The sequence below is a fragment of the Silurus meridionalis genome, chromosome 14, assembly GCF_014805685.1.
Source record: "Silurus meridionalis isolate SWU-2019-XX chromosome 14, ASM1480568v1, whole genome shotgun sequence".
In the NCBI taxonomy this organism is placed as follows: Eukaryota; Metazoa; Chordata; class Actinopteri; order Siluriformes; family Siluridae; genus Silurus; species Silurus meridionalis.
The window spans coordinates 18543026-18569517 of record NC_060897.1 but is presented as its reverse complement, the minus strand read 5'-3'; the positions used below and the strand labels follow the sequence as shown (position 1 = coordinate 18569517).

Sequence of the window (26492 nt, the reverse complement as noted above, 5' to 3'; positions counted from 1 at the left end):
AGTCTCAATTGAAGGGAAAATTTCATGCAACTGCATCCAATGACACCCTATACAATTGTGTACCTCAACTTTTGTGGTAACAGTTTATGGAAGGAGTAAATATCTGGAATGTCAGGTGTCCCAAAACTTTTGTCTGTATAGTGTCTGCCTTGTTATTACTATTTTTTATTTGATTATTATTTCTTTAACTTTTAAATCAGAAACTTTCAAACTTTCATAGTCAAGGGAACGTGCTGGCTACAGCATGACAGTCTGAAAAAAATCCAGAGGTTGTAGCTTAGAAAGCCCTGGTCTTAGTTATGTTTTACAATAATTTGATATGTCAGTTCTCATGTAATAATCTATTTCAGTACCTTTAGTGGGATGTCATTTTTAAATCTAATCACTGCTTAGCAACCGTTGCTATCCACCATTAACTCAGAGGTTTTTCTGCACCTTAGCAGCACGCCAGCAATTCCTCTGGACGTAATCCAAACTTAACGCTTCAGACTTCTCTAGACAAGTAGTTCATGTAGCACCATGCTAGACATGTGTTGGACTAATAATTATTAATAAGTAAATTATTTACTTTAAAAGAAAAAATTCCCCATATTTCTCGAAATGTCAAAGACCATTTCTACGGACAAACATATTGTGGCACCTGATATTTTCAGCCGTGTTTTTTTCCCCCAAACTGTTACCTCAAATTTAGAGGCACACAATTGTATAGAATGCTTTTGGATGCAGTAGCATGAAAATGTACCTTTAATTGAACTTCTTCCTCTTCTTCTTCTTTTAGCTGCTCCCATTAGGGGTCGCCACAGCGGATCATTCGTCTCCATACCACCCTGTCCATTACATCTGCCTCTTTCACACCAACTACCTGCATGTCTTCCCTCACCACATCCATAAACCTTCTCCTTGGCCTTCCTCTTTTCCTCCTACCTGGTGGCTCCATCCTCAGCATTCTTCTCCCAATATAATTCATGTCCCTCCTCTGCACATGTCCAAACCATCTCAATCTCGCCTCCCTCACCTTGTCACCAAAACATCCTACATGCGCTGTCCCTCTAATAAACTAATTTCTAATCTTGTCCATCCTTGTCAACCCAAACGAAAACCTTAACATCTTCAGCTCTGCTACCTCCAGCTCCACCTCCTGCCTTCTACTCAATGCCACTGTCTCTAATCCATACAACATCGCAGGTCTCACCACAGTCCTATAAACTTTCCCTTTCATTCTTGCAGATACTCTTCTATCACAAATCACTCCTGTCACTCTTCTCTATCCACTCCACCCTGCCTGCACTCTTTTCTTCACTTCTCTAACACACTCTCCATTACAAAATGGATTGAATTAATGTTTTTTCTCAAAATGCTACAAACACTACCCCATAATGACAACGTTAAAGAAGTTTGTTTAAAATCTTTGCAAATTTAATAAAAAATACATAAAAATCACGTACATAAGTATTCACAGCCTTTGCTATTACACACAAAATTGAGCTCAGGTGGATCCTGTTTCCACTGATTATCCTTCAGGCGGTTCTCCAACTTGATTGGAGTCTACTTGTGGTAAATTCATTTGATTGGACATTATTTGGAAAGGCAATGCATGTCAGAGCACAAACCAAGCCATGAAATCCAAGGAATTGTTTGTAGACCTCTGAGACAGGATTGTATCTGGGGAAGGGTACAGAAAAATCTCTGCAGCATTAAAGGTCCCAATGAGCACAGTGGCCTTCATCATCCGTGAATAGAAGAAGTTTGGAACCACCATGCCCAGGGGAGAAGGGCCTTAATCAGGGAGGTGACCAAGAACCTGATCGTCACTTTAAAAGATCTCCTGAATTTCTATGCGGGGAGAGAACAACAACCATCTCTGCAGCACTCCAACAATCAGGCCTGTATGGTAGAGTGGCCAGATGGAAGCCACGCCTCAGTAAAAAGGCACATAACAGCTGGAGTTGACCAAAAGACTTGACTGACTCACAGACCATTAGAAACAAAGATTAAACTCTCTGGCCTGGAACTGGGAGACTAGTCTGGATTGAGGGAAAGATGAATGCAGCAATGCACAGAGACATCCTTGATAAAAACCTGCTCCAGAACGCTCTGGACCTCAGACTGGGGAAATGGTTTATCTTCCAACATGAGAACAACCCTAAGCAGCACAGCCACGATAACAAAGGAGTGTCTATGGGACGACTCTGTGATTGTCCTTGAGTTGCCCAGTCCTTGAGTTGAACCCGAATGAACATCTCTAGAGAGTTTTGAAAATGGCTGGGCACCGATGCTCCCTATCCAACCTGATGGAGCTTGAGAGGTTCTGCAAAGAAGAATGTCAGAAACTGCCTAGAAATAGGTGTGCCAAGCATGTAGCATAATACTAAAAAAGACTTGAGGCTGTAATTGGTGTCAAAGAAGCTTTAAGTATTGAGGCTGTGAATACTTACGTACATGTGAATATTTAGATTTTTTTATATTTAATAAATTTGCAAAGATTCTAAACAGACTTATTTCATGTTGTCATTATGGGGTATTGTTTGTAGATGTTTGAGGAAAATAATTAATTTAATCCATTTTGGTATAAACAGCTGTGAACACTTTCCAGATGCACTGTATAAACCCTATTGAACACCTTTGGAATACATTGGGGTGCAGTCAGCATTCCAGGTTTCCTCACCTCACCTACATCAACACCTGACTTTACTAACCAGCTGAACGAGCACAAATCTCCAATGTGTGCCTCCTGCTTTTTCGGTGACAGTTTTGAGAAGAACCACATATGGCTTGGAAAGTACGTTTTGTCCATATACAGTAGTGTATATACTGTATGTTAGGTTACATAAAAAACTGAGCTTGTGTAGCTTCAAGATCTGCAAATAAACTCACAATCTCCTTGCCTTTTGTACATCTGGAGGAATGTAAAAGTGATATTCATTAGAGGCAAAATTTTGTTCTAGCTATTCTGGGATGCATATTCATCTCTGTGTCGTAGCATGGAGATGTCAAACATATCCAAGCTGTGCTTCATCTTTTAAAAAAGCTATATCAAAACTTGCGTTTGTATACTACGCTGTTGAAGTGTCACATTACAAATGATACTCTCTCTGTGACTTGCTTTGTTATTATTGCCTGTATATGTGGCTATACACAGTCTACACCATTATGGGATCAACGGATATACATGGCGGCATTCACATGAAATAACCTAGATAAGGATGGGTTCCCTCTTGAGTCTGGGTACTTTCTAGATTTCTTCCTTGTGCCATCTCAAAGAGGTTTTTCCTTGCCACGGTTACAACAGGCTCGCTCATTAGGGATAATCCTACACGTATTCGTTTTTATTACTGCATTATCTGTGTAAAGCTGCTTGAGAAATGTCCATTGTTAAAAGCGCTACACAAATAAAAATGAATTGAATTGATATTTGGACAACTTACAATGTGGTTACAATTATTTTTGCATACGTGTTGTAAGTGGTTGCACGTACATGTTGCACCATTTCTGTCGATCTTCACATTTTGTATTTTCATCTCGGGTTTAAGCAGTGAGCCATACTTCAGTGTTGTAGTCATGATGTGGTCTCTTTGCCCCGGGAGACTTCGAAGCCGAGTGGGCGATCACTGCTCAGCTGTATTGTTGTTTTTTTTACATCGCTTTCACATCTCGAGCATGGCATCTCTGATTGCTGGAACATGGCTGAGATCAGAATTGTAAGCATCTCCAGGAGTGTTTCTCTGATATGTACAAAAGCTTATTGAGGTGTGATGATTGGTGTGACGAGTGTTTGTGCTGTGTGACATGTTTATACAAGGAATACACATAGTGTACTGATTCGTAGACACAGTGCACTATCAGGACCACTAAACCTCATATTAGCACGTGTGTGTGTGTGTGTGTGTGTGTGTGTTTGCTTGGCTGCACGCTCAAGATGACAAATGAACAAAAATAACATGGCTGCCCTCAAGCAAAGTGTGCACCAATACACACACTCAGTGTGACCATTCATATTAATATCACAAAGGGGGGAGGGAAAAAAAAAATGCAATTGTCTGAAACTTAAAGATATAAAATATTAAATATGCACATCTGTCTCACTCGGTTGCTTTCTCTGTTTTTTTCTTTATATCCGACTCTTCTGCTTTTCCACCCTCTCTCATCTTTCCTTCTGTCTCTCTGTAGGGACCTTTCGTGGGGTGTGTAAGAAGATTGATCACTTTCCTGAGGATGCTGATTATAAACAGGACACGGCTGAGTATTTACTGCGTGAGTCTGCCCTCTCTCCAACACACACACACACACACACACACACACTACTGCTGTATGTACCCACCCAGACAGTTGTTAGGTTCAGATAGATTGCGTTAGGTGCAAGACATTTTTCAGCAATATCTACTGTTCAGAAGTTGGTTTCCCAAATGCATTCAAAGGAAATAGGTTTTTTTTTTCATGCCAAGAAGTGACTCTAGTCCAGCCTGAAAGAACAAGAGAGAGAAAGCTAGCAGTTTGGGTTAGCTAGTGCCAGTGGTGGACAGTAATGCAGTTAATGTGTTACTGATTTTAAGTAGCTTTGTCATGTATCTGTATTTTACTGAATTATTTCCATTTGGGGAGACTTGAACTTCACTACATTTTAAATATCGTACTTTTTTCTCTACTACATTTAGCGAAATCAATCGTTCCTTATTATCTATGAGTGGATAAAAAACGAACTGGTCAAGTTTTGATTGGCGCTTGGTGATATCTATTTAGCACGAACATACAGTTCAGCCTGAGTTCAACAGCGAGCAGAAAATTTTAAGAGGAATAAATGATGGAAGAAACTCCTGTTGGAAGAAGACTTTGGGCTCATAATCATTTGAATAGATATCAATCAGTGTTTGACTCATTAATATCATTCAATTAAATATGGTGTGCTGAGTAACATGAGTCTTTTCACATAAACGTGAATTACCAACAGTCTTGTGACCATAATGATAATAGGAACTTTAAAGCCATAATAAATCATAGTATTTTGGATAATTTTTTACTTTTACTGAAGTAAAACTTTAAAGGGAGCACTTTTACTGGAGTAATATCTTACCTCATGTATCTCTAGTACATGGTTTGTCCACTTCGTCCACCAATGCCTAGTGTTTAATATAAGTTGGCAAGCAGATAAAGTGGACATGAGGATATTAAACGTTATCTTTTATGCAACACACAATGTCCTGTTGCTGTGTTTTATTTATGATGGAAATTGATTTTACAAATGAACTTGCTTTAGAACATCACTTGCTTTTGTAACGTTGTTGAGTAATTTTAAAATCTTGCTTACACTGGCCTAAGTAGAGTGAGTTTTCAGTAAAGGCAGAATATCATTATAATTAGATATAGATACATAACATGGACAAAAGTATGGTTTGTGATTGGTATGTGCGTCGTTTTGAACATCCCATTCAACATTTAGTCCCAATTTGCTGTTAAAATAACCTCCACTCACACAAGTGTTTCACTAGATATTGTGGAGATTTTGATCATTCAGCTACTAGTCAGGTCCTGATGTAGGAGAAGTGAGGAAGCCTGGGGTGCAGTCAGCGTTCCATTTTATCCCAAAAGGTGTTCAGTAGGGTTTATAGCTCTGAAGCAGGAGATCTTCCACTCCAATCCATGTAAAGCATATATTCATGGAACAGGTTTGGTCTCCAAGTTCAAGTGAAAGGAAAATTTCATGCTCCACAGCCAATGTTTAAGTACTTTTGGCCATATAGTGTTATGTACAGTATCTGCAATGTTGGCCCATATGGTGTGATTTTCCCAGAAAAGGAGAGGTTATTATAATGGCAATTAATTAGCGGTTAATTGTAGAATTGGATGTTCAAAAAGCACACAATCTTGTAGTCAGGTTTCGAAAAATTGTTGCCCACATAATCTATTTCTTAAATCAACCATTGCTGAAAGTTATTAAACTGAAAGGCTTGTAGTATCAAGTTCTTTTTTTTTTTTTTTAACTATGTTGACAGGTTTTTGACTAAAATATTCTGTCAGACCTCAACGAGCATGTTCCTCTTCCTCTGTAATTAAACGACGTGACTGATCCATTCTTCAAAAAAAAAAAAAAAAAAAAAAAAAAAGGAAAGGAGAACTGGATGATGGACGAGTGTTTGTTCTTCCCCTGAGCGTTAATAGATGAATGAGCACTGTCACTGCAGTTTGCCAGCTTCTCTGAAGATGCTGATGAATGGTTCACTCTTTGTGTGTGTGTGTGTGTCAGGATCAGGTGTTGGCTGCTAATTTGTTCAGAATTTACACAATTAACCTTCATCCTCTATATTGATATTAATGCTTCAGACTTCTAAAACTGCTGGGGTGGCACATGTGCACTTACGCCATTTCAACAAGGTCACATGACCTGTAATCCTACAACACAATATGGACCTATTTGTTGAGACTATTGTTGACGCTACAGGTGTCCTGTCCCAATAAGCTCAGATTTTTCAGATGTTAGAAGAGTCATTCTTTTAAGAATCAGTCAGGTCTTTTGTCTTTTGTATTCAATGTTAGTGATGGGAAAATCTGATTATTTTTGTGACTTGGCTCATTGAATCATGTTTATCAAAGGTTGATTCGTTTATCAACGACTCATCACTACCTCCATGTATTCACCTCACCTCTACAGGCTCAAAGTAGGAGTCCCAATATTAGTGACCACACTGCTCACATATTTTCTACTGTATACCATCAGCAAGTTGTTTTTTCTTTCATTTTATTAAAGCTCCCTTACCTCAGATGGGTTTCAGCTAATTTAGCGACTCTTGTTCATGTGAATGGAACCCCACAACGTGCATTTCCCATCATTGTATCATCGTCCCTGTTGTTTTTCTCCTTTTAAGCCCTTCACGTTTTGATAGGTTCTGCTAATTAACTGGCTAACGGAGCATGTGGATAAGATGTGCTGCTAAGCCTTGTCAAGTTGATACTTACTCAATGTACCACACTCTTAACTGCTGAGACTGCATTATTAGTTGGGATATCTGTTTGTTCATGAAAAGGTTTTCCCTTTTGAAATAGGTTTTTCCAAACACACTCCCGAGACATATGCTGTCTATCGATGCTTGCATTCCGACACTAGAGGTTTCCTTAGATAAGTGCTGCACTGATGTGTTCCCGAGTGAAAATGTAAAACACTACATAGCATGTAGCATGCACTCTTAATATACTGGCATTTCTTCTTCCAAAACCAAACGCAGTTCTTCTAATCTACAGATGTTAAGCGTTCTTAGTCTTTTGGTAAACATGGGGCACGAGTACCCATATATTTTGTAGATACGGCTCTAAAAAACCCTTTCTGAGCAGTTACTTGAAGGTTGCATGCTGGTAATCAGGATCACTGAATAAGATATGGTCAGTGTTCACAGAGAAGTGCCTGTTTCACTCCCAAAAACATCGATCAATGAGAACTGAACACACCAATGTGCATCAGTGATGCTGGGGATAATATATTGGGGGTAAATTCATCAATGGCTTAGTCTCCAGACTTTGCAGAGTCAAAGAGTTTTGGACCCCTCTTGAGTTTGAAAGGGGTTCTAATCCCATTTTAGATTCGAGAGGATTTAACTAGTTCCTGAAGACTGCTTTATATTTGATTTGGTAAAAGTAGCAAGCAACAGGACTGCTTTACAAGTATGGACCAGTGTACCACTGATATTTATTTACTTGTCGGCTTGAAATAGCTGGCGAGACCTTGGTATCAACTGTCGCTTGACTAACAATCGGGATACTGTGGACAGATCAAGACTGACATTTCAACACCATGACCCTGATGAAGCTGGTTCTATTACATTTTTTTGGTGCTATTAAGTAGCAAAACAAACATAATCTAGCTTTTAACACCTTACAAGTTTCTTGTAACCATGGGGACCAATTAGAATCGAGCACTCCACATGTTCTATCCTACTTTTGAATACAGATAAAGATGGAAGGACTTACAGTGTCGTTCTGGGTTTGTGTTTTCTCAGGTGCACTCCGAGCCTCCAGTGTGTTTCCAATCATGAGTGTGGGTTTGTTGTTTATGGGTGGCTTGTGTGTAGCAGCGAGCGAGTTTTACAGGAGCAAACACAATGTCATCCTCAGCGCTGGAATCTTCTTTGTCTCTGCTGGTAACTCACACAAACATCGAACCACCACACACACACACACACACACACACACCCACTGATTCTGCTTTTGCACAGTCAATCATCTGCCTTTTTTTTTTTTTAACCATCCATGTAGAAGTATTTTGCCTGGTCATTATTTTTGGTTCAAATGTTATCAAATGGACAAAGAATTAGTGCTAACTGAGATATTGATAGAGATCATTATCAATTTTCTTTCTGTTTTTTTCTTCAAAATACTATTTTTTTTACTCCTGCTTATTCTAAACACTTTTCACCCCCACACTAACATCCCCCTCTCCTTGTTCTTTCTCCTTCTTCCCTTTCCACCTCTCCCTCTCCCCACTTATTGGTCATTCTTCGCTGCTCTCTGCACCAACACTCCACTTTTCCCATTCCCCCTCTGATTCCATCCTTTCCTCATTGTGTTGCTGTCATTCTCACACTCTCAATTCCCTCTTCCTCATTTTCATGTCTACATTTCTTTTGCATAGGTCATGTCTAGATCTGATTACGACATCACACACATATGTGATCCAGTCTGAAACGAGACAGCCGAGACGGATAGATGTTCACACCCAGTGTATTTCGTGTGTTTAGACTGTGCTTCCACTGACCACTTGTGACCAGATTTTGTAACTACATAAGTGGGCCGGGTTTGAGGTTGGAAAGCAAAACAAGCTTCATCCTTAACCAAACAGAGAACAAGAACACAGATTGGTCAGTCAAGGCTGCACTTTGACTGGCTGAGCAAGGATTTTCCATTCATTGTGTTTGCAGCTTTCATGTTCATTTGCATTGTAACCTGGTTCCCATGTAAAATTACAAATTAAAAAGAAAAGATTGAAATGCCAGGGCTGATCAATACCTTAGACTCTCAAACCTCTGCTTATTGATTTTAATTCCTCGTTTAATTCCATCTCTCATTTTTCTCCTGTTTATATATATATATATAAAAAATACATGAATCAGTTTCCTGGTGAAAAAAAATTCTGGGTTTTTTTTTGTTTTTACACACCAACACACACAAACATTGAGCATTCGTGCTGATTGTGCATCGCATTTACTTTTCAGTTTAGTATGTCATTTAAAATATCTGATCATATATAAACCCATAAGATGACCAAAAGGTTTCTAGACACCTGACCATCATAGTCATACATGATCTCACTTGGTTATTATGGGGTACTGAGTGTAGGGAAGTCCTAAGAGGCCATGCATTATAATGTTCTTTCTTTCTTGCTGCGATCGTGCTGCCTCTTAAACCTGCCAAATACACAGAAAACTGAAAAATACCAATCATGAGGAAACAAAGCTATGTCAAAATAATGAGGAAATTAAGTCTTGATAATGTGAAAACAAGAAAGAAAAATATAATGCATGGCCTCTTAGGACTACTGTACCAAGTGTAGATTAATGAGAGAAAAATAACTGCAAAATAACCATATTGAAAAAAAGTGATGTGGGTCTGAATACTTTCCGAATGCACCGTATCAAATTTTTGTTTGTCATATCCAGTATATCCATTCTCTCAGTATATGTCTGCTTTTCTCTCTCTCTCTCTCTCGCTCTCTCTCTCTCTCTCTTTTTGCAGGTCTTAGTAACATTATTGGAATAATTGTCTACATCTCGGCTAACTCAGGTGACCCAGGTCAGAGTGAGTCGAAGAAGAGTTACTCATACGGTTGGTCTTTTTATTTTGGTGCTCTTTCCTTCATCATGGCCGAGACAGTTGGGGTTCTTGCTGTGCACATGTTTATCGAGAAGCATCGCAAGCAGCAGCGTGCCAAGACGCTCGTCAAAAAGTCCAGTCTTGGCTTCGGCCGCATCCCCACCTACCGGTACCGGTTCGGGCGTCGCTCCAGCGAAACGCCATCGCGCGACGTGCCCATGTTCACACTCGCACGCGACTCTGACAAAACTGCCGCCGGGAAGCTGCTTGACTCTGACAGGGACTTCCTGCACAACTCTAACGCGAAGGACGCAGCCAATCGGAGAACAACACCAGTGTGACAAAGATGGATTGATTGAGGGTGGGAAGGAGGACAAGAAACCATGACCTGACAAATGGATGGAAATCAAACCGCAGGAACATAAAAGCACACAAGAAGTGACATCAAAAAAGAACTTTACAAGCCTTCTCTCCTAATATAAACCTTCTTCCTATAATAATATTCAAGTCTAGCTCGTGATTGTTAGATCTTTTCATTCTGTTGACTGGTTTAGGCGAGGAACACAAACACACACTTTTTTGCCACAGCTAGAGTTGTTCACAGAGGCCTAACAGGGATTCCTTCGATTTGAACAAAACACAACGGATAATAATTATTTGGTCGGTTGATGTTTCCGAGTCCAAGCTAGATAGTGATTTTTTTGGTGCTTCCTATTATTCCTTGTTCGTTTTCAGTCAAACTTGTCGATGCATCCTTGGACCAAGTGCACACTTTGCTCCAGGGTTTAAAGGCGACATTCCAGCTTTCAAGCCCACAAAGACAAGCTGGGTGCCTACAGAGACCTCACTTATAAAAACCTCTCTACATACTTTACGCAGGAAATGTCTCCACGAAGACAGGAAACTGAGATGGGAATTGAGTTCGGTTGTTGATGCTTCCTATCGTTTGAAATTTCTAAGGTAGAAATGTAGCCTTAAAAAGGTACAGTGGTGGGGGTTTAAGGTCCACTGCTATACATTGAAACTGTTCCTCTAACTAAAGGATAAAGCAAGTACCCGTAAGGGTCCTTCCCCATTCCAGTGAAACCTTCAAATTCCAAAATTTCCCTCTTATTTAAAATGTCTTTCTTCCTTTTTCACTCTTCCCCTCATCTAATACAAACAGGGTCTTTAAAAAAAGGTTATTCATGTACAGACCATTTCAGTCCCTATTGTTACATTTGCCCATTTACATTTAATACTATTCGAAATTACAACAGTAACAAATGTATATGTATTTATTTATGCTATCGTATTGGAGAACAGCATCTGCTGAGCCTAGGTTTATTTCATCTGTAGAGACAAAATGCGATAAAATATATTAGGCACATTCTCTCTGTATCCATAAAGTAAAGACGTTCGGATGCTGCAAAATAAAAATCTCAGAATAAAGAAAAAGAATCATAGTTAACCTTAGGATTTCAGCAACATTAAAAAGGAAAAAAAAAAAAAAAAAAAGACACAATTAGCACTTTTTCAAGTCTAGAGTCATGCATTATTAAATACACACCTATATAAATGTGATGTAAATACATAGATAATATTCTAATACAGTAGTTTAGTGATTGTATTCACATCACACCAAGGGCTTTTAAGTTATTAAAAAAATATATATGATGCTTAAAGGGCTTCGAAGACGATTAAATTCAACATAAAGAAATGCCTGAGGAAATACCGAATCATGTTTTTTTTTTTTCCTCGATATGGCACATTTACATATTCATGTATTCAAATGGCCAGAAGGAATACTGCTATAAACCTAGTAATGCAATGTTACTGCCTTGTACGTTTATCTTTCTGAAAAAAAAGGTAAATAAAATGACAAAGCCATGCCGATATACAGTATATCAAATCGTGTAAAAAAAAAAAAAATGGATAATTTGTCCATTTTCTGGTCTTGTCGTGTTCAAATGTTCTTGGGTCAGATTTTGTCTAAAGGTAATGGGTCCAAAGACACACCCCTGAAAATCATTCGAAGTAGAATGATGCCTAAATTGAATGGTTCTAATTAGACTTGTAGTACACCGTTGGCCATTTTAAGCTATGTTCCAAAAATGTATGTGAGGGAATATTTTTATTACCCATAATGCACCGCTACCGTACATCAGGTTCAACACTAAACCCTACATTCACACTATTAAGCAACAAGTCACTAGTGTTGCTTCAGCATGTAGAGATCGTGCTCCTGTTGCAGTAGCTATAATATATATTTTACATATGAATTATGTTGAATAAATTAGCCAGTGCAAAAATTGGTTATATGTTACATGCTAAGCTTCATATTTTATAGCGGATTCGCAAAAACGCACATAATCCCTGCTACCTCCTTCCTTATTTTTTTCGTCCCCTAATATGTCTATAAACATTTCATATACGACAGGATAAACTCACGGTATATATATGTTTTTCTTCTATTTTTATGTCGAACAATAATTCAGTAGGAACTGCACAAGCCATAAGACTCCGTTTATACAAGCAGATCGTTTGCTTAGCATTGCGTCATCGGTGAATTTGTCCCTTTCTAGAGTGAACGCAGGGTAAGAAATATAATGAGCGGCGAGTTGCTTGCGAAAGGAAAAGTTCGCTACGATATCTGTAAAGTAGAACTAAAAGGCCATATACTGTATGATCAGCGTCACTACTGTGAGTGCCCTCTCAGACGTTAATCTTTAATTAGCTAGCTACTACAGTACAGAAAGATTCAAGTGTTCTCGTTCTAGCAACTCTTTTTGTGTAGTAGTGCCCATGTATGTACACCACCCGAATACTCTACACAACCCCACCAACTCCCAACAGGTTCTGGGGTTCTGTTGAGAAATCTGATCAGCCCTGTTCTAAAGCTTGCCATGACTATTTGGGTTATTGTTGTGCACTGTTATACACTGCTGAGTTTTATTTTGTGTTCTTGAAGTTGTGCTGTTCTATATGTAACCTAATGAGTGTGTAATGAGTGTGTTTCCTGTAGTGTGCATTTCTTTAAAAAAAAAAAAAAAGACAAGAAAAAAACAACAAAAATTACTATTTTTAGCATTACACTTTTTCATTGTTTTGACCTGGAACAAAGGAACAGGTTCAAACGTTTCTTCGTCATGTTGAAACCTGTGATAGGACTGTTACTACTCCTGTAAGCCCCACCTCCATTCCCCTGGCTCAACCAATCAGGAGTTTGTGCCATGCATGTGACCCTTTCGATGAAATTTTCGTTTTAGTTTGAACATGCTGTAGAAAAAAAGCACACCTTTTGAATACTGTAGTTGAAATAAAATTATTATAGTCAGAGATATAAAAAAAATAGGTAATAAAGAACATTTTAAAACTTGTCCTTTTATGTGTGCTGTTTTTTAGTTTATTAAAGGAACAGTTCACTCCCAAATATAGTCTATCATCCAAGCCCTATATGGTGTTTGTTTTTTAGATTTGTATTGAGTTCTGAAGCTAGTGTAGCTAAAAAAGCTAATCTTTGGTCCATCTTCCACAGCAGAAAGCCGTGAAACAAAATGCCATATCTGGAAGATATAGATGGAAATTCAATTGAGAACCATCTCAAGCAAAGGATGAAACTTTAAGGCTTGATGGCTATTATTTCACCTCCATCTTGTATTCTACAATACACTTTTGGTAATATATTTATTTTATCTATCTTTCCAATCAAGTCAGTCTGATGGCAACAGAACCATCTTTAAAAAAATGTAGTACAACAGGAAATGTTTTCATTTTGAAGTACAGTAATCTATGAAAGATCTTCTGTAAAAGCACCAACACATTGTTTTAATGTCTTAAGCTGTATTCTGACTGATTTAAAAATAACTACGTGGTGGACAGTATTGGAACAGCTTTTCTATGCATTGAAGACATTTGTGGTTGGGATCACAATGTTCTGATCCATCATCTCTCATTCATTTATATCTAGAAGTTGGCATCTTTTTTTCAAATATCCACTCATTTTACAAGTGACTAGGTCGATGTGGAATGTCCTGAAAAAGAAAGAAGCCTTTGGTGGACTAACAACTAGACGTTGAATAAGTCTGCTGAGGAAATCAACAGTAGTTGAAGGCAAAACCACTGAAAGTTTGAAAGATAATCCTAAAAACTACAGTAACATCTCCACAGACCAGGGGTGAAGGTTTCATAACCCACTATTCAAAGTACTCTTCAAGAGCAAAACTGACACCATACAAGCTCATCGGGCAAGACCAACGGGACAAACTTACACTTATAAAGAACAACATCTAATTCATTTTTATCACCACATTTGAGACAATGTTCATTGTTAAACGCGTTATACAAATAAAAATTAATTGAACAATGGAATTATGAATTGGGGTTGCATGACTGCTTCTGAAATGGGCTCACTTTTCTGGTGGTGGCAGCATAATGAGTTGAGGCAGCTACATTTTGCCCCCCAATTTGGAGAGAAATGCATCCAGTCTAATTGGGAATCAACAACTTGACCCAAAAATTTTTTAAAAGGACTTTATCATAGGGAAACATTATTTAGACTGACCAAGTCAATCACCAGACCATAGTCCTGAAGATGAGAATTAAGGTCCCCAACCACAATCAATCTCTTTACAGGGCGTCTTTCAGTTGTTGCAGTCAATACCAGCAATACCAAGTGCTTCCTGAGGCTGATCATTTCCCATCTGAAATTCTGCCTGCCCTCGATATTAAATCCCTACCAAATTGCATTCTGCCCAAACAGGTCAACAGAGTATTCCATCACAACTGTACCTCACTCTGCCCCGACCTAATGGGATAATAGGAACTCCTACATTAGGATGCGATTCACAATCTTCTGTACAGCTTTCAACACTGCCACCCATCCAAGTTGATCTCCAAGGTCACCAGCTTAGGCAACACCCACTGTAATTAGACCCTGGGCTTCTTTACTAACGAAGTGCATTCTGCTAACCACCACACCGTCCTCCACTCTCATACTGCTTATGAAAATCAGTGATTTGTCAGCTGAGAATTAATAGCAGTCACTGGGAGGAATATGACTGTGCGTGTTAAAACCCGGACAGATTCATGCTGCATACAGAAAGATGAGCGAAAGGCAATTTATCAAGCATCTCTAGAAAGGGCAAGAATTTAGTATGCTAGAGAGAGCACAGCTTAGCACAAACTGAGCTGTTAAATCAATAAGGGCCCTATTTACACTGCATGAACTGTGAAGTCCACGTCTTTATCATCAGCTTGGCATTACTCTTTTAACCAGGTTTGGGCAGGGGATTAAAAAAAACTGAGAAGTCAAAGATCACTTATGTGTACATCATTTAGACCTGGGAGGAACAAACAAGAGAAGATTGTTAATTAAAATGATGTGGTGTTTGCAGAGCATTAACAGGTTATATTGAAGCCTTCCTCTTCAGTTCACTTCTTTCCTACACTGCCACCAGCACACAAACCTGGTAAAAGCCCAAATCATTGTTGCAGAACTGTGTATTAAGCCATTTTCAAGGTTCCTAAGTGAACCAATCAGCTAAATTATTGACATTGTTTTACAGCTAGTGGGTTTAGGGGTCAAAGAGGAAATCTTTGGCATTATAAATTTTGCATTATATAGTCTGAAAATCTGGTTAATGACCACAAAGCTACATCGAAATCAAAAGTCAGCTGAGGAATCAATGCCTTGAAACGGGATTCTCAGGATAGTGTCTCGTGTAGCTGTTACGAGGGTCAAGATGTTACTGAATAACATTATGGGCTTAAACGTATGAGATGTTTTTACTTTCAAGAATTGATAATTGTGTATATGACCTGAAGTTTGTGAACACCTGAGCATATGATTGGTATGTGCTTCTTGCTAAAAGGCTAAAAGCCTGGGGTGCAGTCAGAGTCCCAATTTATTCCAAAGGTGTTTAGTAGGGTTGAGGTCAGATCTCTAAATTAGGGCACTCATGAACTTCCACTCTGATCCATGTAAATCATATTTTCATGGAGCTGGCTTTGTGCACAGGGGCATTGCCATGCTCAAATTGGTTTGGGTCTCCTAGTTCAAGTGAAGGCAATATTCAATGCTAGTGGTAAGAACTAAATAGAGATGGAAAAGTCAGGGGACCCAATGCTGTCCATATGGTATATATGGATTGCTGTGACTGAAAAAAATCTCACAGTTGAGCTACAAAATTCACATTTTGCTGTTACCCTCAAATAAGATTTTTTTTTTCCCCCACAAAGTCAGGAGTAGAAGGAGGTCTTTGATGTCAATTTCACTGAATAAATATAGTCTTCTCCCTCCATTTGTTTGACTAACAGCTGTGGGGCTTTTTGGATTTTTTATTTCCCCCTTTTTATTTATTTATTCAGTTTCTTTATCAGCAGCCATTAAAAAAGCTGAACATGAATTTCAATTCAAATGCTTCCTCCTGCAGTACGGGGGGAAGCACTCGTAGCAGCTTTTCATAATGTCATTCATACTCTGCGTGAAGGAGATAGGGGTGCTAGGAAGTGGCCAAGTCAATTGGTGAAAACAGATAATGAGAGAGCACACAAGCCGCTTAATACACAAATGAAAGAGTGCAAGCGCTGACAGCACACTTTTCCGGGATTAATGAAAAAAAAACACCACATCGAAGACAGCACTGCTCCAACTCTGCTCGCACACTGTTTATTTCATCTGGACATGGCTGTGTATACGTTGGCTTTGACAAAATGCTGAAATAGTGGCAGATAACAAATAAAAGCAGCTCTTCTCAGTGCATTTAAAATGTTAGACTTTACTGTACATGTTTTACAGAGCTGTAAATATTTGAACTAGATGTTAAATGGTGAGTGGCGTGCTAGGTCGAATAATACAAACAGGGTTTATACACAAGTACTATGGGAATTAGGAGCAGAAGTGGGGAAGACGGGGAAGTCGGGAACTGAACGAAACTTGGATCTACAATACTATAAAAAAAATAAATAATAATAATAATAATAATAATAATGATTACAAATAAAATTGGGCTGGGGAACCAGAAGGGAACTGGTGGGATATGTACTGCTTGAAGTGCAGATATGACTCTGCTCATATTGCATATTGAGAAATAAGAATTACAATCCCAGTCCCAAAAAAGTTGTACATTGGGTCAAATGTAAATGAAAAACAGCTGCAATGGCTTCCTGTTAAAACAAAGCATTGAATATAAAATCCTGCTTTTCGTTTATAAAGGCATTACACAACCTGGCGCCTTCATATTTATCTGACCTACTTCGGACATATAAGCCGTCTCAAATTCTTGCATCAACGTCCTCATCCAGCCTAGTTCTTCGTATGCGTTTGGCAACTCATCCCATTTTGAGCTTTTAGCTCTGCTGCCTCATACCTGTGGAACATACTTCGACTTGATTTCCACACAACAACAACAACAACAACTCGGTCTCCATTTTCAAATCTCATTCGAAAACACTTCAACAGATCATGGACATTGTATTTAATATACAAATACATTTAAATGCATTTGTATGTAATATGTCTTTGTATAGTGCTTCATTATTTTAAACTGTTGTTAATTGTTTAGTTTTTATTGTATGTAAGGTGTCCTTGAGTGTCGTGTACGGTGCCTTTGAATAAAATGTATTATTATTATCACTATTATTAAAAAGATTATGCAATGAAATCTCAAACCCACATTTTATTCACAATAGAACATAGAAAACATAAAACTGTTTAAACTGAGGAAATGTACAATTTTAAGAAAAGAATAAGGTCATTTTGGCATTGATAGTAGCAACGTGTCTCAAATAAGTTGAGACAGGCAACAACACTGGAAGAAGATTTTGCAACTAATTAGGTTAATTGGCAACAGGTCACTAAGATAATTGGGTATATCAGAATAATTTTCCTCAACATAAAATTGCAAAGACTTTAATTATATCATCTACAGTAATTTACATATTCAAAAGCAGAGGTGGGAGGTAATGAAGTAGAAATACTACATTACTGTACTCAAGGAGATTTTTCTGGTATCAGTATATGTCTTCTCATTCCATGCCGTTTTTAGCCCATCAACCAATTTCCTGTCATTGTGTGCCTTTTTCAACCTACCACTTTTTCAAGTGCTCTCATGCACCACCGACGTAGGCTAGTTTACGAAGCTAACAACAAGCAAGGATGAAGGCAACAAGAAGTATAGGGTTTACGTTGATGAGACAGAGGGAGTCAGCGATGTAAACATGACTGACAACATAGACATTTCTGATCATCTGCTTGTGTTCTATATGGTGGATGTTCAGCCTGCATACATTAATTAGGTAACAAAATTTGTATTAATATGATGTGAGGTCCAGTTTTCCAGCGTGACACTAAAACAGGTAGTAGTAATAGCTACTTGGTACTTAACCACATGTCCGAACCCAAACTTCTTTAATTTAGCTTCAGTAAAAAAGTGTAGCGAGTACTTTAACTTTTAAAACAAACCATATATTTAAGCGAAGGATGTGTGTTTTTTTGCCACCTTCGATTATAAGATTCTGGGAAAATCTCTGTGCACAAGGAACACGGCTGAAACACAATATTGGATGCCCTAAATCTTCGGGTCCTCAAATGGCACTGCATTAAAAACAGGAATGACTCTGTGATGGACATCACTGCATGGGCTGAGGAATACTTCCAAAAATCATTGTCTGTAAACAATAAAGAAGACGTATATGAACATGATCCAGAAGCTCTGCTGTCTTCTCTGGGCCAAATGTACTGAGGCAAAGTGAAAAACTGTTCTTTGGTCAGACAAATAAAAATTCTTCTTGGCATCCATGGGTGCCGCGTCCACCAGACTAAAGAGGAGAGGGACCTTCCAGCTTGTTATAGGTGCTCAGTTCAAATGCCTGCATCTCTGGTGGCACAGGAGTGCAGGGACAAACTTACACTTATAAAGAACATCTTATTTATTATTATCAGCATATTATTTGTGTAAAGCTGCTTTGAGACAATGTTCATTGTTAAAAGCGCTGTACAAATAAAAATGAATTGAATTAGTGCCTATGGAACGGGCATCATTTATATGTGGAAAGGCTCCATCAATGCTGAAAGATATATTCAAGCAACATAAGCTCCCAATCCAGAGGTTGTCTGTTTCAGGTAAAGCCTTGCACAATGCTAAATGCATTCTACATCTATGACAACAGTATGGCTTGTTAGTAGAAGAGTCTGGGTGCTGAACTGGCCTGTCTGCTGTCTAGAACTTTCACCAATTGAAAAATATGGAGCATCTTGAAACAAAAAAATATGCCAACAAAGACTCAGGACAGTTGAACAGTTAGAATCTTACATCAGGCAAGAATGGGACAACGTTCCCCTGGCAAAACTCCAGCAACTGGTTTTCTCAGTTCCCAGATGTTTACAGACTATTGTTAAAAGAAGATGAGATTCTACGCAGTGGTAAACATGGGCCTGTCCCAACTTTTTAAAAACAGGTTGCCGCCCTCAACTTCTAAATAATTTATTTTTTCTATGTTCTATTATGAATAAAATGTGGGTTTATGAGATTTGCCAATCATTGCATTCTGTTCTTTTGTACATTTTACACAGGGTCACAATTTTATGGAATTTGGGTTGTACATTTGTCCAAAAAGACCCTCATCTACACACAACCCGGTAGACAGACCTAGCATGTGTCAAATGACATTTAATGAAAACAACAGCCCTGCTTAATGTGCACTAAACTGTCTTTTTATTTTGGAACCAGGAACCAGGTTTAAAAGCAAATCCACACTCATTTGGGTGACACAAGTGGAACCTATCAAGTTATGTGAAAGTTATGACTATTTACGTCCAGAATCATTTCTGAATTTTTATAGTTTTAAATTTACAGTCGAACCTGTTAAAGCGATCTGTTTAATCATAGAGACTTCAGCACAAAACAGCTTTAAGCAAGTGCAATCCTAAAGCTATCTAAAAAAAAATACACCCACTAAGTTGATGTCTGTGTAGTACCGTTCAAAGTAATCGCATGGTGATCTTTAGGCTGTTCATGTGGGGCCATCTTCAGAAGCAGCCATTTTCAGGTATTGAAAAGATGTCAGGCATCAAGATCAATCAGGCAGTTCCAGAGAGCAGAAGTCGGGGTAATTGGTATCTCAGAGGTAGCATGTGGAAGACAGAGAACCAAAAATGATATCCTATTACAAGACAAGAGCATATCTAAAAGTGTACATTGTGTACATTTTGCATATATGATGCATTCACATCTATGACATTTGCCAGATGCTCTTATCCAGAGCGATTTACATGTATCTCATGCAAACAATTGAGAAGCTATTGGGTTAAGGCCCTAGCTCAGGGACCCTGGAGCGGCAGCTTGGTGTGGCTAGGATTTGAACTCACCTTCAGACACAAAGTACAACGCCTAAACCACTACCATCTCCTAAGAAACCATCCAAGGCTTTATTAGTCAGTAGAATTTTATCCAAACTTAGACTAGGAGAGAAATCAGTGTGGATAAGATGATGCAGTGTGATATTTTCTGTATCTAGTAAGGGGCTTTGGCTGCTGAATTCTGGAAAAAAATGGAGCAGTTTGTGTACCTACTGAAAAACCCAGACTAGTAATCAGTAACCAGCAGTAATGCATTACAGTCATCCAAACCAGAGGTAAGAAAAGCCAACTATATTTACTGCGTTTTTTCCACATTGTAATTTGCCCATGCAAACTATGTAACCAGAAAGCTTACTTCTAGCTGTATGTTAACCTAATACAAGTACATCTGCCTTGTGAAAATGAAGTAAAAGAAAACAAGCATCCCCTGTCTAAAGTTCTCTACACATTCCAACAGGCTGATTTCACTTGTTTGCTTAGTTCAATTTAATTTCCCATCAACTCCATTTTGGCTAAAAAGAACACCTTCCATTAGAGACCAATGATCTAGAGCAGGGGTGTCCAATCTTTTCCACAAAGGGCCGATGTGGGTGAAGGTTTTCATTCCAACCAATCAATGGTCACGCCTTATAATTATTGAAAATGAAGATCATTAGATTTAAAAAGGAAGAATTTGGTTTGCATGGTTCTAAAGAAAACCTGCACCCACACTGGCTCATTCTGGAAAAGATTGGACACCCCTGATCCAGAGTGTAGCAGAAAGTTGCCCAGTTCTGATTGAGTTCTGTAGGGTCAGACAGTGAAACCAATTAAAGTCATAAACTCAAGTAAAGCATAAGAGTGGGAGAGTTTTTTTTTTTCTCATAGCTTGTCTCCATTAAGAAAACTGTTATGCGAGTTTGGAATATCAGAAAGTAGAACAAGGGGAAGTAGAATGGAACTAAAGAACTGTGAGCACTAATCACAAAATCACCTGTGTGTGTGTGTGTGTGTGTGTGTGTGTGTGTGTGTGTGTATAATGCTTTTGGAACATCACAGTGGACCAAATTTTGTGCCTTTCTCTTACGTTATCCCCCCACCCCACATACCCCAACCGCCTTTCCGCTCCACACACAGAAAGTGCAATCAGATGCTTTTCATGGCTGCATAAATAAGAGAAGTTCCCGCCTTGAACATCTGTCTCTCACACACTTTGATGTTCTAATTAGCTTTCTTTCATGGTTTTTGCTGCCGTTTTAATTCGCTGAAATTTGGAGGAATGTAAAAAAAAAAAAAAAAAAAAGGCTTTGATTAAATCTCCTACTGGGTAAATCCTGTAGTGGGAACAGTTTGTGGAAGTTTCATTTCAAGGTGCTTGCAAAACGGATCAGTGATGTGCTACATTGGCATAACTGAAATTTGTTCTATACATCAATAACCTCTTTGACCTTATGAAAGTTGTGGTGGATCTCGAGGCCAAACTGAGAATATTCTAACTGTGACGTAAGATTTAACCCTAAACAGGACAGCATACCACACACACACACACACCCTTTATTCACAGATATTGGCATATTTCTATTGCCATTTCACCTATTTTTTGTGTGGAAACCTATAAAGTTTGAGGGGGGGACCCATATGTACAAAGTATAGTCTTGCATACCACCAAAAAGACAGTAACCTGGGCTAGCTATATATAAAATATAAGCAAGACGCAAGAATGTCCAACATGTTTGGCTTTGGTTGAGATTGTCACATTGCCTCCCTGACAGTCTTCCTGATCTTCCTTTTGCACCAAGTTCATCCATCAAAACCTCTAATCCTGATGCAGCTAAATCCAACATACAGTAGATTTGGTCTTACAGACGTGTCTTCTAATGCACCTACATTTTCTGCTGTCACACATGGACAAGAAGGGAAAGATTTAGCTCCTGAGGAATAGTTGCTGTACAGTCTGGAACATGTGGGTGTTTAGAGTTTCGCTCACCAAATTTGTTCTCAATCATTCAACGTCTCATACGTACTGGACATTGCTGTGTTCTATGCAGATGGGGTGCCAACACTTTCAGCTCACACCCAAGCACCCACGGGGCTGCTAAAGCACATTGAGGTTGACTATGTCACCCTTTTCTTTGTCACGGTTAACTGGATATGTTGGTGGTGATTAAAAACATTTCCATGCACATGACAAAATCACTGCCCTACTAAAGAAAAACATATACCAGATTCCCACAAAATCTATAACCAAGAAAAACGCCTACTTACCAATAGCTGAAATGCAGAGAGTCATGAACAAATGTGTTGGAAGCCCACCACAATTTCTTGATGCAATCAAAGTTTATTCTGTATTTAATTGACGATTTCTGACTGAACAGAATATTGTTTTACAGACAATTTGTCAGTGGCTGTACGTACATGACGCTGTATATAAAAAGTGCTATGATTCTTGGGAATAATAAGCAGTTTTTAAACCAGCACCACACTCCATTTATGCTTCTTCTCTCAGCTTCTTCCATTAGGGGTCGCCACAGCGGATCATCCGTCTCCATGCCCCCCTGTCCTCTACAGCTGCCTCTTTCAACCAAACTACCTGCATGTCTTCTCTCACCACATCCATAAACCTCCTCCTTGGTCTTCCTCTTTTCCTCCTTCCTGGTGTCTCCATTCTCAGCATTCTCCCACCGATATACCCCATGTCCCTCCTCTGCACATGTCCAAACCATCTCCATCTCGCCTCCCTCGCCTTGTCTCCAAAACGTCCTACATGCGCCATCCCTCTAATAAACTCATTTCTAATCCTGTCCATTGTCATCACTCCCAACAAAAACCTCAACATCTTCAGCTCTGCTACCTCCAGCTCCACCTCCTGTCTTTTACTCAATGCCACTGTCTTTAAACCATACAACATCGCAGGTCTCACCACAGTCCTATAAACTTTCCCTTTTATTCTCGCAGATACCCTTCTATTACATCCACACTCCATTTTTGCATTGGTCCAGATTTCCAAGACGCCCAAAATTCATGAGGGTAGATTTATTCCAAATGAACTTCAAAAGCAAAGTCAGAAGAAGGTTGAGAAGAAATTACCATTACCACACTCAAGTCACTCACTTTTCTCATGTGGCAGAGACCTGCAGATCAATTCAAAGGCAGGATTTTAGTCCTTCAGAAAAACAAAACATACACCATCCAAACAATAATGATAACATGGCTTAGTAAGACTGGTAATCCTGCTTATACCTGGTATGGACACAGAGTGTATACTTTGTAATAAGTGTGAACAAAGAGTCATCATGTATTATGTGTAATTAAACCCAGGTGTGTGTGTAATCAGCAAGATGGTGAGTTTGAATGAGTTTTTGTAGTTGCTGTGTTGAGGTGTGTGGCAGCCATGTCTGTATGCCACATTTGGATTCTGGGTATTGTAGTTAGTCACAATGTCAAATCAGAAACTCTTCATGTGTAGTGAATGTTTTTAGAAATTGGGCCTTCACTTGGGTTTTACACTCCACAAATGAGGGCATGTACGCTTCTGTAATATTCTGTTCTTCTGAGATTTCACTCTCACTATGAAAACAGTTTTTCTCACAGCAGGGAACTGGTTTTTTTTCCCTGGCATTGTGCTTAATTACTACTTTAAGCCGAGCGCACATCACAATAAAATTACAGTCACAAAAAAAGCACACTTATGTTTGGAAATATTTTTTTAGATTAATGATTCTTTTTATTTTATATATTTAATGTTTTTTGGGGTTTTTTTTTTGGCTAGATGAACAAAAATTTCCAATCATTTTATAACTCAATGGACAGTAAGACAGACACAACGTTCTGTTTAATATTTTCACATATTGGAAATGCTCGTTCAGCCCCTCATCATCTCAAGACTGGACTATTGCAAGGCGTTCGAGCTCCGGAATGCAGCTGCATGACTTTTCCTACGTTCTCTGACACCACCCTAACGCTATGTTCCCCTCCACAGACTTCCTGTAGCTACTGCATCAGATTTCAAACACTGATGCTTGCCTCCGAAGACTAAAACAGAGCAATATCCTTCTACCTCACAGCATTTACCCCACCCCTCGCTGCACTACACTCCCTCCAATCCTTAAACACTCCACAAATGTTCCCAGCATCTCTCAGAGGAAAAGGGAACAGGCTTCAGGACTGTGGTGGAACAATGTTTTACTAGTTTGAACATCTACATCTTCAAGAGGTTATTAAAATAGAACTTTTCCTTTTTATAACAAAAAGTGGATGGTCTGATGGTTTTCTTCCAGCATCAGAATGTATGTACTGACAGACTTCAGAGCTCTGTAGGTGTCTGCAAAATGATAAATGTAAATATTTTTCAAAAGTATAAGTTTGTGATGAGAGAAAGAGAGGGGTGTGTTCAGTCTAGCTGGTTAACTCAAGTCATGTGTGTGTGTGTGTGTGACAGGTTTTACATAAGAGAATGGGAACTGATTATTGTAATTAGAGTTGAGTTCTTTATTTGGTCTTCACATCAGAGAAGAAAATACACAGATGTGTGTGTCACACAGTGCGACAGAATGATACCATTTTAGGGAGATTATTCATCTGCGTGTTCTCCTATATAATTGTCTATATGGACTTCTATGTGTTTGGATCGAAACGTTTTACTACTCCTCCGAGCAGCTTCGTCACTCTGCTGAAGAAGCTGCTCGGATGAGAAGTGAAACATTCTTGCAAGACATGTGAAAAGATGTAAAACATGCTCTAGTGACGGTTTCCTTTAGTTATTGTCCTGAAAAATGTATAGTGTTTACTTCAAACCAATTAAAACCAGCATTGAAAATCATTCCAAATTCTGCCAAGGATTACACATTACTGCCACCTGGTGGTCATAAAGATGAAAAACAAAAACCCAAATAAAACCAACGATATCTGACTGAATATAACAATAAAAATCTCTGAAAAATTAAAGAATAGGTTAAATTATATTTTACATTCAATTAATACTGTTATGATTATGTCAATAATCCCATGAAATTATTTAATCGATTCATCTACTTAAACACAGCCTACTAACAACAATTTGGCCTGGTTATTTACATTAAATCACATACCCAAGTCTGTAGCTCCCCGTATGTTATTGTGAAATCTGGTTCTGTCTTTGCGTAGATGCAGCAAAGCAAATGTACACTCTATGGCAAAAGTATTGGACCACCTGACTTTTCTAGCCATATGTGCTTATTCCCCAAACCGGATGCACAAAGTTGAAGGCGAACAAAAAATATCTTCGCAAGAAATTTTCCCTTCACTTCAACTAGACTCAAACCCGTTCTAGCATGACGATGCCCCTGTGTACAAAGCCAGCTCCATGAAGATATGCTTTTCATGGGTACCTGACTTTATTAACACCTTGGCTAAATGGATCTCCACAAATCAGATGAAAAAGTGGATCATCTTCCCAAAAAAATGCGTTATTATAACAGTGTGGATGGGATGTTCTGAAGGGCAATCTCATTATCAAAATACCAATCTTGTAGTTCAGGTGTCTACAGAATCCTCCAGTAGCTAACAAGGCAGAAATGTTATTCTAAAAAAAAAAATCTTTGTAAGGATTGTTAATATCTGCCAGTATCAAGGTTGCACACGAATCCTGCACCCTGAGCCTAGAACCTTCTAATAAACGAGCATTGAAAAGAAAAGCTCTATAATTCCTTCTCCTATAGTTCAGTTTATTCCATATCCTATCCTTTAACCTAACATTTGTACTTTTCTTGCACAATTCCTCTTTATATATTTTGAATTGAACACTTTAAAATCTGACTGATAGTGTGCAAAGTTCTCACAAAGGAACAGGGAATTCGGATGTCCAACCTGCATCAAGACGCATCCTGGTGGCGCAGGACGAAGACTGCGTGGTGGACGAGCGACTTCCTATAACCTCATGATCCATTTCCTATGTGCACTTATATGGATAAAGGTTTGTGGACACCCAAAATATTTAGGTTCCATTTGCTTTAAGAATGATCTCCATTCTTCTGGGAAGATGTTCCTCTAGATTTTGGAAAGATTTGTGCCACAAGGGTGTTAAGTCAAGTCAGGTATTGGGGGGGGAAGCACATCGTCCTGGAACTGGCTTTGTGAACTTTGTGTTAAATATTATATATAACTACATATGGCTGGAAAAGACAGGTGTCCCAATCTGTTCTTCCCTAAAGAATATATAATTTACGTTAATATATTTTACTGACACTGAAGAATCTCAAACCTATTTGATGGAAAATAAGTCGTTCCCCTGGAAGTCTATTGTGACGCAACACCCAACTTTATCCAGCTCACTTATCAGTAAATACAGAAATGTTCTTTATGTATCGTCTTTAATGTCAATGTAATGAAATAATTACACAAAGTA

The 26492-nt window shown here is 38.7% G+C and overlaps 1 protein-coding gene and 1 long non-coding RNA gene across 8 annotated transcripts in view; one reads left to right on the top strand and one right to left on the bottom strand.

Moving 5' to 3' along the window:
- Positions 1 to 13150, top strand: part of cacng3b (calcium channel, voltage-dependent, gamma subunit 3b) — a 38818-nt gene extending 25668 nt beyond the window's left edge. The window contains exons 2-4 of the mRNA XM_046865767.1: positions 4168 to 4251; positions 7983 to 8123; positions 9715 to 13150. Of these exons, the coding sequence (XP_046721723.1) occupies positions 4168 to 4251; positions 7983 to 8123; positions 9715 to 10133 (644 nt within the window). The 3' untranslated portion in view covers positions 10134 to 13150. The remainder of the gene's footprint in view (positions 1 to 4167; positions 4252 to 7982; positions 8124 to 9714) is intronic.
- A 3266-nt stretch (positions 13151 to 16416) lies between these two features.
- Positions 16417 to 23481, bottom strand: LOC124396614. Of its 7 annotated transcripts, none has more exons than XR_006927810.1 (4): positions 23351 to 23481; positions 23198 to 23241; positions 19751 to 19892; positions 16417 to 17141 (listed from the first exon to the last, which is right to left on the bottom strand). It is a non-coding gene; the product is annotated as an uncharacterized LOC124396614 (long non-coding RNA). The 7 variants fall into 7 exon arrangements; XR_006927807.1 differs by having other exon boundaries at positions 19751 to 19935; positions 23222 to 23241; XR_006927808.1 differs by having other exon boundaries at positions 23222 to 23241.
- Positions 23482 to 26492: the final 3011 nt, after the last annotated feature.